Source organism: Panthera uncia, chromosome B4 (genome assembly GCF_023721935.1).
Source record: "Panthera uncia isolate 11264 chromosome B4, Puncia_PCG_1.0, whole genome shotgun sequence".
NCBI classification, from domain to species: domain Eukaryota; kingdom Metazoa; phylum Chordata; class Mammalia; order Carnivora; family Felidae; genus Panthera; species Panthera uncia.
In genome coordinates, this window is record NC_064809.1 from 16305213 (window position 1) to 16321931 (window position 16719).

Below are 16719 nucleotides of genomic sequence, written 5' to 3' on the forward strand. Positions count from 1 at the left end.
TTACTTGAGTGATGAGAACCACACCTCACAGAGTTCTACATTAAGATGGGATAAAATGAGGGTATTTCCTGTCTGGTTCCTATGACTTGTACCCCGTGCAAGATAAACAGAGAAACTTACTCTTCCTGACTTTTTTACTCTTTTTTATTTTAGAAGGAGGCAGTGTGACAAACTTCTTGGATGTTCTACAGTTCAAAAGTCTCCAGCCATGATAGTTTCCTGCTGTTCGCAGTTATAAATGACCTACAGACCCCCTACTGTTCAGAAACAGCTTGCCATTGCAAATCAGCTTAGCCACCCAATTAATGAATCCTTTCAAACACGTTGCAGCCACAGTAATTAAGACCTTTATTTCCCCCCTTTACCACAGAAATTCCTCCCATTACAAGTTTACACCGTGAACGGCAAGCCACCCAACTCCATTAGACCCTGACTTGAGGTAAAGGAAGAGTGGAAATGTGCTTCTGGACAAAGCTTCCGGTATTTTGGGTGCCATTGTTCCTTCTCCTCAGCCTTGTTCCCTCTAATGAGACAGAAAGACCCTCAACCCAGGACAGCGGCAGCACTTGGAGTCCAGGCCACCTGACGGAAGCGCTACGAGCTCTCTCTGCTGGCGGTCCCCCACCCCTGAACCATTCTGGAAGCCTCCTCAAAACACTGATGGAGAAAACTGGCTGCCCGCGGAGGACAAACGGAATGCAAGGAGATTGCCATCTGGTTAGTGTAACAGAATGGGATCAGGTACCAGGGAACGTTCAAGAAAGAGCAGTGGCTTCTCTAGCCATTTGCTTCAGTAAGGCAAACTCAAATGCGGTACCCAAGTGGGCCGTGCCTTGTGATATCATGTCTCCCATATTGAGGATACGGAAAGTCATTTAGCGTTCTATAAATAGTACTTGAAAACAGGGAGGATCTTGTTGTAGTAAAATGGTAATGTTCGTAGAAGCCTTTCTATGACCCTTCTGCATGTTCAGAGGTATTTAGTTGTAAGTGTGAACTTTTTATTTTTAAGAGAGAGAGAGGAAGAGTGCATGCGTGCACAAACTGGGGGGGGGGGGGGAGCCCGGGGGGGGGGGGGGAGGGAGAGAGAGGGAAAGAGAGCAAGGAAGAATCTGAAGCAGGCTCCATGCTTAGTGCAGAGCCCAATGTGGGGCTTGATGGCTTGATCCCACAACCCTGGGATCATGACCTGAGCCAAAATCAAGAGTTGGACACTTGACCGACAGAGCCACCCGGGTGCCCCACAAGCATGAACTTTCAGTTCTTTCTTCTTTCTGATTCACTAATCTCCCCCCCCCCCTTTTCTCTTGTGGTTGCTGTGAACTTGTGCGTCACTGGTTAGATACGATTTGTTTTTGATGGCATAATGATAGTACTATTATATTTGTCTAATGTTGAATTTTTTAAGTTTATTGATTTATTTTAAGAGAGAAAACATGCATATGTATGAGCAGGGGAGGGGCGTAGGGAGATGGGGGCGGGGGAGAGAATCCCAAGCAGGCTCCACGCTCCACACTGAGTCCATCTGGGGACTCGATCCCACCACCGTAAGGTTATGACCTGAGCCATAGTCAAGAGTCAGATGCTCAGCCAACTATGCCACCCAAGCACCCTTAATGTCGGATTTTTAAGTACTTTAGCCTGATCGTTGATTGGTGTTTTCTAGTATTTTGCATGGTGGGCAGTTAATGAATTGGGTGATCACCCTCTTAAAAATGAGGTATCTGGGCTAAAATGAGGTCTGTGGCTCCTGTGGCCTGGGCCCACAGCCTACCCCCGGTTTGCCAGGCGACCCTTATGCCCTGGCTGCACCTCAGCATTGTCTGGGCAGCTCTCCCCAAATACTCTGTGGAGACTTCTTCCTCCATAGATGAGGTTGAATTAACTTGCCTGGGATGGAATTAAAAGAAAAAATTCGCTGCAGGTCACATGAATGTAACATTAATGTAAATTCCACATTAATGTAAATTCGGCATTTAAGGTAGAATCAGAATGTCTCTGTCAGGGTAGGGGAATTGACAGGAGCCTCACCAGAGGTAGGAGCCCATGTCTTAATTATACCCAAAAATAGACAAAAACACTCTTCACCATCCCTTTCCTGACTGGCGAGATTTTTTTTTTTCCAGAATGAACCTACAAATAAATAAATGAAGACATGAGTGAATGAATGAATGAATGAATGAATGAACAAATAAATAAATAAATAAATAAATAAATCTAGTAACTGCCTCCAGCAAAAAAAATTTTGGCAGACTTTCTCAATCGTGCTTAGTTTTAGGGAAAACATTTCCTGGCCAAGTGTTTTTGTTTTTCGTGTTTTTTGTTTTTTTATTTTTTTTGTTTTTTTGGTTTTTCTTTCTTTCATGCCAGAAGGGTCTGCTAATAGAATTTGTCTCTGCTCTGTGCAAACAGTGAATAATTCAATAATTAGTGAAATTCCCAAGGGTCCCCAGAGCAAACATGTGTTATAATAGGCAACCCATCTGTGATGACATTAATTTATATATATAGCAACATAAGACTTCCCCATGGAAATAAGTGGGAGTCATGTCTTATTAATGTCCTCTGAGAATTTGCTGTGGGGAAATGTTCTCCTCTAATGACATAAAGTGCCTTATTAAGGCTGTTTGAATATTAGTCAAGCTAGGGGGAATGTAAACATGCAAAATTGTTCTATGTTCTGTTTTGTTTTGTTTTTCAGAGGGAGACACTGTTTTGCACTTTTTGTTTTCTGTGACATTATCGAGACTTTGGCCAATTTCGCTTCTGTTTCAGCTATTTTTATTCCTACGAAGTGAAACACAGTCTTTAATAGCTTCGCCCTCTTGCTGCTGCTATTTCTTTGTGTAAAAGACTGAGGTAAAAAAAAAAAAAGTCATGGGGTGGCCTGGGTGGCTCAGTCAGTTAAGTGTCTGACTCTTGATTTCGGTTCAGGTCATGATCTCACGGTTCACGCGTTTGAGCCCCGCCTCGGGCTCTGTGCTGGCAGTGCTGAGCCTGCTTGGGATACTCTCTCTCCTCTCTCTCTCTGGCCCCCCTTTCAAAATAAATAATAAACCTTAAAAAAAATGCAAATTTCAGCTTTACTTGTTCAGAGGGCTACAATTCACCTGAATCACCCATAGGCAAGGATTCCATGAAATCTCTCCGTGTCATTCATGAAAAGCCGGGGAGAAACAGTGTCCTATTGATTTCACAAGCATCTGCATTCTGGCACAAGCCACAGGGCTTAGCTTGTTGTTGGATCTTTTGTGTCTTTTTAGGAACTTCGTCCAGTTAGAGGCAGGGTTTAGATTAGAAATTCTGTGGTAAAAAGAGGGCAAGGGGATGAGTTCATATCCCTAAATGTCTGAAAAAAAGAGGGAAGTGAGTGTCTTAAATTTGGGGGGGAGACAAAAAGTTTCCAGTTTTATTTCAGGCTTAGGTAAAAACTGAATGGGTGTGTGTGTGTGTGCGTGTGTGTAAATCAATCTGAACTATCTGAAAGCACTGTGCACTTAAATCCATTCAAACTTCAGCCTTTGAAAATGGACAGTCTTGCCTGATCGTGGCCTGGTTTCTTTTCAATGAGAAGGGTTAGACTGCAGTTTTAATGAATTTAATGAGGGATTAAGTAACTCTAAGAGAACAAATTCCACTTCAGTAATGATGAGAACCATAACCCTACATGAGTTCCAGAAGCGGTGAAGGGATAAGAACCTGGTATCTGGAGTCAGCCAGCCCTGGGCCCAAATCCTTGTTCTGGCACTTTCCAGCTGTTAGGTCACGCGGAACCTCAGCTTTCTCATCTGTAAGACCAAAGTGCCGGTCCTCTCCTCGGGGAGCTCTCTGTGAGGACCGCAGGGCCACACGTGAACTAGCTGGGGCACGAGAACGCCAGCTCTCTCTGTGCCCTCATATTTCCTGTATGTTATGGACATGTCCAATGCAGCGCTTCTGGAAAATAAGATCCTCCTCAGCACTCCCTCCTGTCCCCTCCCCCCCCCACCCCACCCCCACCAACTGTTCAGGGCTTGGGGTGTTTATTCAAGACCTCCAGGAGATTCTCAGACACATTCAGGGTAGAGAACCACTGCTTTAAGGTCCTGCATTTAATTCAACCTCCCTCCCTCGTTTGTCTTAACCTGCCGTGCGTTGAAGAGTGGACAGCATCGAGCTTTATCTTAACTTGTTGATCTAACAGGTTTCTTAACCCTTCTCAGTAAGACTTATCTCCTTGTCGGTCAGAAATGCCACAAAATCTGGTAATGGGTCCACAAAAAGCCAGTGCCTGCCATCAGCAAACACCCCTCCAACTCTTTGGCAGGAAAAGGAAGAAATATAATTTCCTTTTTATGATCAATTCTAAGACAACCCTCTCCCCCCAGAAGACCTTGTAAAAGCCTAAGAACTTGAAAAAGGCCAGTGGGCTTATCCAGAACCCCAAATCAACTTTAAGCATCTTTGGATCTAAAAATTTTAAAGTTTATCAAGTCTGACAACTCCTATTAACATAGAAGAAAGATTTCCTGTTGCTTTTTGTTACCGAGACTCTCTCCTCGCATAAGCAATGAACAAAGCTGAATGCAGCAGCTGGGGGAGGTGATCTGATTTGGCTATTGGAATCCAGAATCTGTGCTTTTCTCCCCAAAAAACTTAGGCCCCCACATGACAAGATTAAAAGGAAAATCGATGGATTATTCCTGAATGAGTCCATTCTTCTTTAACAAAGAATCACTTCACCAGGGTCAGTGCTTTGGATGGGTCTTGATGCCTATGAGGTGTAAGTATTTGCAAAATTGGACTAAACGTCCTCCCCCCAAAACAACCCAGCCACTGCTAACAGCTCTAACAACTGAAACAAATCTTGTGATGATGAACCGGAAAGTCCAGTCCACCATCAACCCCCATGGTGCTTTTTGTCATGTCAATGTCTGTTTGATTTTCTGGTGTTTCCTACAGTGTTCTTTCCTCAAGCCACTGTCTTCCATACAAAGGTAACTTCTTTAAGAATCAGATGTCTCAGGGGCACCTTAGTGACTCAGGCGGTTGAGCAACCGACTTCGGCTCAGGTCATGATCTCATGGTTTGTGAGTTCAAGCCCCACATCAGGCTCACTGCTGTTAGCACAGAGCCCGCTTCAGGTCCTCTATCTCCTTCTCTCTCTGCTCCTCCCCCACTTGTGTGCTCTCAAAAATAAATACACGTTTAAAAGAAGAATCAAATATCATAAAAGGGCAGAAGGTTTTCAATTCATGGTCATTTGATTCGCAATTGAGCTTTCTTCCAGCAGGTGTCAGAAACTTAAAGCAAAGTTTGGGCAACTTCTGTTCATTCAAGATGACTGAAATCTCTAGTCAGACAAAATGAGATGCTCCACAGGTATTTAAAACATTTTCAGTCAAAAGCAATTGACCTTCCATGTTACATGCTTTTTAGAAACCACTTCTGGAGCGAACATTGGTATGATTTCAGATCTTACCCTCTCCTCTGCTGCCCCAGGCCACATCCCTCCTATTCCAATCCTAGAAAGGTACATTGAAGAGGAACCACAAATGGACAGGAGTGTGAGGCACGTCAGATGGGTGAAGTGTAGCCATATACTCTGCTGTGTGCTGTCAACCAAGCTCTGGCCACATGTATCTGGTCAGGTGGCTTCACGGAGGTCCCATTTCTCGTGTCACTGATACCCTTTTGCCTACCTACTCAACCTCATCAAACAGCCTAGACAGCATTTGAAAGTCTGTCAACAGGAACTCATTCAATCTTCAAGTGGTAGTATGTTCTCTCATTGATTTATATTAGAGCCTTACCAATTACTTGGCCTCCCCATTGACCTCTTTTTCTTTTTTTTTTTTAATTTTTAAAAAAAAATTTTTTTTTAACGTTTATTTATTTTTGAGACAGAGAGAGACAGAGCATGAACGGGGGAGGGGCAGAGAGAGAGGGAGACACAGAATCGGAAGCAGACTCCAGGCTCTGAGCCGTCAGCCCAGAGCCTGACGTGGGGCTCGAACTCGCGGACTGCGAGATCGTGACCTGAGCTGAAGTCGGACGCTTAACTGACTGAGCCACCCAGGCGCCCCAGTTGACCTCTTTTTCTATCAAACAGGAGGGAGAGAAAATTACTGGTTGAAGGGGTTGCACTTTCAGTACATAGGTGGGTCTACAGCTCAAATTCTTCATGGCCCAAAACAAAGAGATAAGCAAATAAAGCGAATCATTGGCATAGTGGGAATTAAGATTGGGCAACCACTATTAGCTTTGTGATTTTAGGTACATTATCTACCCTTTTGTAGACTTGTTTTTCACATATGCTACAGGTATACCTTCCTTGTAGAAGGAGGACATACCTCATGCTGGATCCTGTGCACACAAATGTACCCACTGTTTAATTCACGAGGCACCAAATAATTGAGGAATTGGTACTCTAATTCTTTACATCATTGCAGAAATAGTTGGTGACTTATCAAATAGGCTGGGGCCATTTTGTTTTCTATTTAAAATTTTGGAATCATGTTCTTACCATCAAAAAACTCATTATCTGACTTTGTCCAGAAGCGATTAGATTGAGGAATGCCCAAATACAGAAGGCGCTTAGCACAATCCTGGGCACCTGGCTTCCAGTAAAGGCTAGCTAATGCTATCAATAGTTTGGTTTCAGGAGGCGGTATGTTACAAAGAGAGGCTTGATGACACTGTGTTTCAGTTGACTAACCTCCTTGAGTCTTGGTGTCAGCCCCGCCAATAGCTACCGACCCATGGACTTTTCTCGTCTGCTACTCAAGAAACAGAAATGTGCTGGGGTGGTTTCAATGGTGGAGCTTAATAGTCACATTGAGTGACTTGATGTGAAGCCGATGTCTCTCTTTTTGCCGAACTCTTACCCCATCGCAGTTGAGTTGGGGAGAGAACAGAACCTGTATGGCTTGTGAAGAATGTGATTAATGCTTTGCTTTGGAGACAGATGACATGTTTCTTCCTGACTCAGATGGTATGTCCCAGATGTTATCTGGTGGGACACACAGCATCCATGGAATTAAGACGCCTGAAATTTCCACCTTAGAGAATAGATTCAAAGGTACCATCGTACATTGTCCCACATTGGGAAGAGTCCTTCTGGGGCTCAGGACAGGCATCCCTCCATGCCTTCATTCTGTGGCTGTGCCTCTGGGATCCTAGGAGAGTTGTCAGGAGCTCCCCACTGTCTCTGAAGGAAGGCAGCTCCTGTCTTGTGGAGAGGGCTTCCCTTCCATAGCCCTGTGTGTATCTTTTTCTCATTGTCCCGTTACGTTACCCGAAACACCTTCTGCCATGCAGACTTCCCAGATTAGATGAGCCAGACGTCTTGCTGTGGGTGTAAAGCAAGTAAAGCGTCGTGGAAATATTTTTTAGCCGTTCTCTTAGGTAAGATAAAGGCGAGGCAGGTGGCGTTCGTTCATTCCATTCCGCGCCTTGTAAGTGCCAGGCATTGTGCCGGATGCTGAGGATAGAGCCGTGCACAGACAGAACCTGGCCTTAATGGACCACTCGTTCTCGAAGGAAGAGTGAAAATAAACACGGGGAGAAAGCAAGTTTAGAACACTAGTGCTATGGAGAAAATAAACGTGATATATGTTAGAGCTGCCACCAGCCACGTGTGACCGTGGGCCACTTGATAACGTGGCTCATCTGAATCGACACGTGCTGGTAAGTGTAAAGTACGCACCAGAGTTTGAAGACTTGGCATGACGAAAAGAATGTCAAATGGCTCACAAATAACTTCTTAAAATTGTGATTACAAGTTGAAGTGATCATATCTTGCATATCTAGGTTTCAGTAAGACACATTACTAAATGTATTATTAAAATTAATTTCGCTTTTTCAAATGTGGCCACCAGAAAATTTAAAGTGATGTGTGACTCGCCTCTGTGGCGAGGGTTGTGTTTCCATCGAACGGTGCTGTGCTGGAGAACGTGGGACGGGGCGGGGGTCGGGGCTTTCTACTTTGGGTAGGGTGTGGATCCTCAACGGGGTATCTCTTTAAGCTGAGATTGGAGAATTGAGGGGAAAGGAGACCCGAAAGATGGTGGGAAGAGCTTGGTGGAACTGATGGAAAATCACAGGGGCGGAAGGTTAGTGAGCGAGGTGGAGAAAGGCTAAGGTAAGACAAGAGAGGTAGGTAGGCAAGAGCCAGACCAAAGAGAAAATTGTATGGAGCTTAGATTTCATTCGAAATGCAATGGGGTCCTTACCGTAAACGCCAAAGAGCCAACGGGTTTTACTCAAGGCAGCAGATGGACATCTGGAGAGAGAGAGATTACTCTCAGGGAATAAGGGCTCCCCGGGAGGGCAACATCAATGTGTAGAAGTCCAGCCACGACTACCTTATTTGAAGCTGGCTGTTAGACCTACCCGTGTTCCCCCCCTATTCGTACAATAATGAGCACTGGAGATCTGGCGGTCGTTAGTGTTCTAGGACTCTTTGCTAAACTTTGTTTCTACTTTTGTTGTTTTATGTTTTGTTTTTGGGACAGTGCTTTGAACCAGATGCCCTGTTGCTAATAGCTGGAGGAGATTTTGAGGATCAGCTCAGAGAAGAAGTGGTCCAGAGAGTGTCTATTCTCCTCCTCTTTTACATTATTCACCAGGAAGAGATCTGTTCTTCTAAGCTCAACATGAGTAATAAAGAGTATAAATTTTACCTGCACAGCCTCCTCAGCCTCAGGCAGGATGAAGACTCCTATTTCCTTTCACAGAATGAGACGGAAGATATCTTGGCGTTCACCAGGCAGTACTTTGACACCTCTCGAAGTCAGGTAAGAAGGGCACAGGTCAGGTAAGAAGGGCACCTGGCCGTGCTGCTAAGAGACAGACTTGGAGCCCTGTTTTCTGTCACTTGTTTATCCCCATGACAGTCAAGGACGTCTAAGAGAGGTATTTGTGGGTTTTAGTGACGGGATGTTAAGTGACATCATTTGAAATTCTGAGTATAAAAGGGGGAAGGGTGATGACTAATGATTGTAAAAGGAGTTCTAGCCAGAAGGCAGGTGGGTGGTTGGGTGGGCAGGAAAGCCAGGTGACAGGACAACTCTCTTTTCCTGAACGTGAAAGTGAGTGATTCATGGCTTCCGATCGATCTCCAAGAACTGACCCACGGTGGGGAGGACGCGATGCTCTTTGCCTCGCCTTCCGGCCAGGGAAAAAGAAGACAGAACCGGTGTGAGAGAGGTGAATTTATCATTCGTTGCTTCACCGAAGAAGCAGCTTGCAAAAAGCATTATTCATGACAGCACAGACAATAGCTCTTCTGTAGCTTTTGATTTGTGCTGCACATGTTCAGGGGTCTCTCGAAGTGCTTTGCTTTCCTCGTGGCTCCCACTGTGAGGAACCAGGCACCTGGTCCCTTCCGGCCTTTGTTACTGTTCCAGCAAGAGCTGGCCTTTCAATTACCTTCATGCCTTCTGCCTTGCGGTGGGGAGTTTGAGCAGATAAAGCGCTCTGGACGTAGGAAAAATTTTAAAGCCACATTTTCTTAAAGAATTGATTGAACAGTCACCAGTGCATTTTGAAGAGTGCCATGAAACCTGTTTTATTTTTCTCTCTTGAATTTTTCATTGACGTGTGTCCTTGAGCTGCTGTAACAAAAATGCCACAGACTGAGTGGCTTCTACGCAACAGAAATTTATTTCTCATGGTTCCGGAGGCTGGAAGTCGGAGATCAAAGTACTGGGCAGATTTGATGTCTGGTGAAAGCCCCCATCCTGATTCCTCAGAGACCATCCCCTCACTGCGTCCTCAGATGGCAGAAGGGGCAGAGGAGCCCTCTGAGGTCTCTCTCCTCAGGGCACTAATCCCATTCCTGAGGACTTCACCCTCATGACCCAATCACCTCCCAAAGGCCCCGCCTCCTAACACTATCACAGTAAGTGGTAGGATTTCAACATTTGAAATTTGGGGGAAACGCAGTCATTCAGTCCGTAGTGATGTATATGGGCGTATTTGGTTTTTGGCCTCAATTCTGGCTTCCAGGAGCCCAAAGGTGTCTGTGCATTCATGCTGTGGCTCAACGACCAGCCGACATATCCTCCAACTTGCTGTAAAAACGTTTAATTTCTCTTGCGATTGGCACACAGATGGAAAGACTGTTTCCTGAGGTCTTTGTGGGCATCATTTTGGTAATTCTCATCTCATGACTCTCCAAATAGGGCCATATTTTTGTGTCCACTTCCAACTGAGAAAACGGGTTCCTTTCTAGAATTCGGTTTCCGCTTCAATAAGGAAGTACGCCCACATACGGTTTCTTCAGTGCAACATCCATATGATACAAGATCGGTTCAGGTTAGCCACTTCGAAGCAGACGGCGTGTACATATTCGACGCAGATTTCTGGTTATCCAACACAGGCCGCAAATACCCGGGCCTCCAAGCGTACGTGAGAGCCAACATTCCGAGAACAGAATAAAATAATTCAAGATTATGCGTAGCCGTACTTTTTCCGCCTCTTCAGTCAAGAAGAATTAAGAGCTCGTAACCCTTGCTGGGCCTCGGACGGTTATCTTCTGGAGGAGAGCACTGTCTCCAGTTCCTGGGAAGGGTCCTTTGTTCGCTTGGGCCGGAATTCCCTTAGGAATCCTTAGTCACTCGATCCAGACTTGTACAGGAGGCCTGTGGGCATCTCACCGGAGGATGCCACTGTCTCCGACTAGAGAGCGTGAGGCCACAGACGGTGCCGCCAGACCAGGCCCGCCATTACCAGCAGCTCCAGGTCTTGGTCTACACAGGACTCGGCCTCTGCAGGTGAAGCCACTAACAGCCACTCCAGGGGGGCCTTAACCAGCTCACCAAGAAACAGCTTTACCCCGTAGTACGCTAACGCAGCCACCCTCCCTGATGGCCCAGAGTATAAACATCCCTCTATTCCTTCGTTCTCTTTTATCCAACTACTATTTTATCTTCTTGGCTCAGTCTCTTGCTCCCACTTCTTCCTGTTTTTCCCCCCCCCACTGTTTGCTGTTTCCATGGGAGATAAGCAGGGATCTCTACAGACTTCTCTGCTAGCCCTGACTCTTACGTGGAGGAATAATGGGTTGGTATCGCCATTATACAGTTGACAAACCCAGAAACCTGAGCCATTTTTAACTCTTTGGACTCCTTCACATTTTCCTACAAGTCCTTTGTAATGTGCCTCAAATACGTCCATTTCTTTCCATCTCTGGTGCTACCACCTTAGGTCGAGAAGTAACTTGGACTAATAAATAACTCCCGAACTAGACATTCAGCCCTTAGTTTCTATCCCTGGCAATGTCTTCACTACTTTGCCACCAGAGTGATATTTCTGGAACATACCATATTGTATTGTTCTTTTGTTTATAGCATTAGTGGCTCCTCTGGAGCCTTTAGGGAAAAGTTTTCGTGATGGCTCTTGCTACCTTCTCCAGCCTCCTGTCTATCAGGGGCACCACTGGACACTGGGACCAACAAGAATAGTAGCTAAGATTCGCTGACCGTGTTCCGTGCGCCAGCTACCATATTAAGTATTTTACACACATGATCTAATCTTAATAACCTTTCTGGTAGGCAGCATTGTCCCTTTTTACTGAGAAGAATATGAGAGTGAGCAAAGTTAATCATTTGGCCCAAGTTTGCTCGGTTACAAACAGCAGAGATAATTTTAAAACCTAATCTGTCTGTCCCAAGCACGATGCTACGGAACTCACTTTGATGATAGGAAAGGCCCATCAGCAGCTTGGATTTCCGTTTATTTCTCTACACAAAAGGAAGGGTATTTAAGAGCATAGGCTATGGAGTCAGATCTGAGTGTGCATTGGGACTCTACCTGTCACTGGCCAGGTGGTCTGGGAAAAGGGTGTCCTGTGCACAGAGCTCTGGGACAATGAAAAGAGAACATAGTGTAATGGACCTAGCATGGCGTCTGGCACACAGTAGGTACTCAGTAAATGTTGGTGTGGCGACGAGGCAAAAATAGGGACTCGGTCCATTTCGGCCATGATAATGATATTATGGATGTAAAGCCAAGGGAGGGATTTTTATGAATGGGCGTACTAGGGGCACATAAGGCTAGAGTCTAGCCTTTCAGATGCTCATATTTAATTGAAGACCACTCAGTGTACACATGGAAAAGATCCCATGTCCTATGGGAGTTCAAAGAACACAGAGACTATGCCAGCTTTGGTCATCACTTAGCACGCATTGAGCCTGAGACTAAAGGCAGGCGTTAAAAAGGAAGTGCTCTGTGATGACACGAGGCCGCAGGGCCGGTGTGAAGTCAAGGTCGGGAGTAGAGATTTGAAAGTCCTTACACTGTGGGCTGGACTTGAAACTGGAGAAAAACAAGTCACCACCTGGAAGCCTGTGAACAAGAAGAGCGAGAAATCTCTTTGGAGAAGACACATCTCTGAGGGAGTAGTGAGAAAGGTTAGGTAACCGAGGACCACTAGGGTGGGAGTTAGAAAATACAGTGTCCAGTCAGATAAAAGAAACAAGCATTTTCCAGACAGAATTCTGTCTGAGACTAGAGAATGTTGATAGTTGTGTTCCTACAAACAGCTCAGACCTCTTTAAGGTGAAAAACTCTTCTTTGTCTTTTGGGGAAATCCTAGAGATATTTTAATCAAAATGGCTTTCAAGGTGCAAGCTTTTTCTTTTTACTATGCATCTGATTTCAGTGTATGGACACCAAAATGCTGCAGAAAAAGTCTGGAATACTGAGCGGGGATGGCGCTGATGAAAACACACTCCCTCGGTTGGCAGTGACGATCATCACTTTGTCCCTCCAAGGTGTTTGTCTGGGGCAAAGAGACTTGCCGTCTCCAGACTATTTTACGGAATATATTTTCAGTTTTTTGAATAGTACAAATACTCTCCACCTGTCAGGTAAGGATGCTTTTCATGAATGTAACTACCAAGTCATGCCTACTAAACAAATTGTGCCAAAAAGAGTGACGCTTTTTGATGACTAAATTTGTTCAGGTATGTTCTAAACGCTATTTTATCATAGCCTGTGGTAAGACAGCTCAGGTGGGCCTTTTAAGGCAAACATGCTATCGTATCTTTGTGACGATGAGGCAAAAATTGGACTCGGTCCGTTTCGACCATGATGATGATATTATGGACGTAGAGCCAAGGGAGAGATTTTTATGACCTGCCGTAAGTGCTGAGGAACGCTTGTCTGTTTGGTACGTAGTCCTGGGCGAGGGGTCACAAACTATTGCCTAGAATGAAGACATGGAAAGCCCAATGGTGCAAGAGCCTTGGTGGTGTTTGCTTGTAGCCATAAAGATCTATTATTTAATTTTAAATAAAAGTCGTGTGAGCTCTCCATCCTGGTTATATTAGTGACTGCCAGCTTTTTGGAACTCCGAGAAGAAATGGGATGCCAGGGATGGAGCCAGAATGTTTGTTTTGCACATTTCTTTGTACTCGACAAGGCATTAAAAATGAAATGATGTCTAAAAAATCTGTACCAGGAGGCCCTGTTTTGCACACCAAGGGCTCTCGGAATGTCGCATAATAGCTGTTGCTGCTGCCAACACACTTCCTCTTGGGAAGTCACAAGAAAAAGGGAGATGTGAATTTACCAAGGGACCGACAATGCCCGTGATCTGGGTAAACCTCCCAACTCTGAAAGAAGGGATTGGGGTCTGGAGCCATACATTCAGTGTTGAACTTTCCCTGGACCTGTTAGCACAACCATTTGAGGGACAGATGTGGTTTTCTGCAGTTTATTTTCTTTTTCTGTGAAAAGTTGACATGTAATTAAGTCATGTTACCTGGCTGTCATACACAGGAAACAAGCCAGGGAAAGGCATGTTATGCCGAGAATAATTTTGAGGTGGGAAACAGGGGTTGGGAAATTTTAGCGGTGCGATTCCCGTTGAACTGGAGGAGAGCCGTGATTCCACTTTCCAAATAATGTCAAGATGTAGGCCACTTGAAGGCTCTATCGCCCCCAAGAAATGGGAGGTGATCAGACTGCAATACAGAATATAGTTAGAGGCAAGCTGGGTAGATATGGATCATTGTGGACCTTCATTAAAATGCCCAAGTAACTGCTCACGAGCGATCTACAGTATCGCCTCTTGGGGCAAAAACCAGTCACTTTTGCATCTGAGAAGTCACAATTCCGTTTCCAAGTGCCATTTCGTGTCAGCACAATTAGGTGTTTGTTTCAGAAGCCATGAGACATTTTCTCTCACAGCTGCCCCGAGCTAGGACTCTGCTGATATTGATGGTATCCTGGAAGACAGTATGCTCATTTTAAGTGTTGTTTTTTCATTTAAAACTAGTAGAGTTAACATACAGTGTTATATTCGTTTCAGATGTACCATATAAAGATTCAATACTATACATAACTTACAGAGTGTGTTTTTTGGTTTGTCTCTCCGTCTTTGCTTTTTTCCTTTGTTTGTGTTGTTTCTTAAATTCCATGTGTGAGTGAAATCATACAGTATTTGTCTTTCTCTGACTCATTTGGCTTAGCATTATACTCTCTAGCTCCATCCACGTTCTTACAAACGACAAGGTTGCGTTTTGTGTGGCCGAAGAATATTCCGTTGTATATATACAACATCTTCTTTACCCACTCATCTGTTGGTGGACACTTGGGCTGCTTCCGTAGTTTGGCTATTGTAAAGAGTGCTGCATAAACATGGGGTGTATAGAACCTTCTGAATTGGTATTTGTGCATTCTTTGGGAAAATACCTAGTAGTGCGATTGCTGCTTTATACAGTAGTTCTATTTTTAATTTTCTGAGGACACTACATACTGTTTTCTGCAGTGGCTGCACCAGTCTGCATTCTTACCGATGGTACACGAGGGTTCCTTTTTCTCCACGTCCTTGCCAACATTTGTTATTTCTTGTGTTTTGGATTTTAGTCATTCTGAAAGGTGTGAGGTGATGTCTCATTGTGGTTTTGATTTGCATTTTCCTGATGGGAGTGATGTGGAGCATCTTTTCATGTGTCTGTTGGCCATCTGGATTTTTTTTTTCTTTCAAATTTTCATTCAAATTCTAGTCAGTTGATATATAGTGTGATATTGGTTTCAGGAGTAGAATTTAGTGATTTATCGTTTACATATAACACCCAGTGCTCAACACAAATGCCCTCCTTAATAGCCCATCCCCTACCCAACTTCCCTCCATCAACCCTCAGTTTGTTCTCTGTAATTAAGAGTCTCTTACGGTTTGCTTCCCTCTCTGTTTTTTTTTTCTCCTTCCCCTATGTTCATCTGTTTTGTTTCTTAAATTCCACATATAAGTGAAATCTTATGGCATTTGTCTTTCTCTGACTCATTTCACTTAGCATGATATACTCTTACAAATGGCAAGATTTCACATCATTGCAGATGGCAAGAATTCATTCTTTCTGATCGCTGAGTAATGTTCCATTGTGTATATACACACCCCATCTTCTTTATCCATTCATCAGTCAATGGGCATTTGGGTTCTCTCCATAATCTGGCTATGTTGATAAGGCTGCTGTAAACACTGGGGTGCATGTGCCCCTCCAAATCAGTATTTTTGTATCCTTTGGGTAAATAATACCCAGTAGTGCATTTACTTGTCATGGAATAATTCTAATTTTAACTTTTTGAGGAACCTCCATACCGTTTTCCACAGAGGCCGCACCAGTTTTCATTCCCGTGAACATTGGAAGGGATTTCCCCTTTCTCCACAACCTTGACAATATCTGTTGTTTCTTGTGTTGTTGATTTTAGCCATTCTGACAGGTGTAGGGTGGTATCTTATCATGGTTTTGATTTGTATTTCCCTGATGATGAGTGATGTTGAGCATCTTTTCATGTGTCTGTTAGCCATCTGAATGTCTTCTTTGGAAAAATGTCTATTCATGTCTTCTGTCCATTTCTTAATCGGATTATTTGTTTTGGGGGTGTTGAGTTTGATAAGTACTTTATAGATTTTGGATACTAACCCTTTATCCGATATCTCACTCACAAATATCTTCTCTAATTCTGTAGGGTGTGTTTTAGTTTTCTTGATTGTTTTCTTCAGCTGTGCAGAAGCTTTTTATCTTGATGAGGTTCATAGTTCATGTTGGCTCTTGTTTCCCTTGCCTCTGGCGATGTGTCTAGTAAGAAGTTGCTCTGGCCAAGGTCAAAGAGATTGCTGCCTGGGTTCTCCTCTAGGATTTTGATGGTATCCCATTTCACATTTAGGTCTTTCATCCATTTTGAATTTATCTTTATGTATGGTATAAGAAAGTAGTCCAGTTTCTTTCTTCTGCATGTTGCTGTCCAGTTTCCCCAACACCATTTGTTGAAGAGACTGTCTTTTTCCCATTGTATATTCTTTGTCGCTTGTCAAAGATTAATTGACCATATAATCATGGGTTCATTTCCGGGCTTTCTATTCTGTTCCACTGGTCTGTGTGTGTATTGTTGTGCCAGTACCATACTGTTTTGATTACTACAGCTTTGCAGTATAACTTGAAGTCCAGAATTATGATACCTCCTGTTTTGTTTTTTGTTTTCAAGATTGCTTTGGCTATTTGGGGCCTTTTCTGGTTCCATACACATTTTAGGATTGCTTGTTCTAGATCTGTGAAAAATGCTGTTGGTATTTTGATAGGGATTGCATTACCTCTATAGATTGCTTTGGGTATTATAGACATTTTAACAATATTTATTCTCTAATTCATGAGCATGGAATGTTTTTCCATTTATTTGTGTCTTCTTCAATTTCTTTCACCAATGTTTTATTATTTTCAGAGTATAGGT

General features: G+C 43.9%; 1 protein-coding gene across 1 annotated transcript in view; it reads left to right on the forward strand.

Moving 5' to 3' along the window:
* The first annotated feature begins 430 nt into the window (after positions 1–430).
* SLC39A12 (solute carrier family 39 member 12) overlaps positions 431–16719 on the forward strand; it is an 83988-nt gene continuing 67699 nt past the window's right edge. The window contains exons 1-3 of the mRNA XM_049626902.1: positions 431–717; positions 8496–8777; positions 12647–12854. Coding sequence (XP_049482859.1) covers positions 457–717; positions 8496–8777; positions 12647–12854 — 751 coding nt within the window. The 5' untranslated portion in view covers positions 431–456. The remainder of the gene's footprint in view (positions 718–8495; positions 8778–12646; positions 12855–16719) is intronic.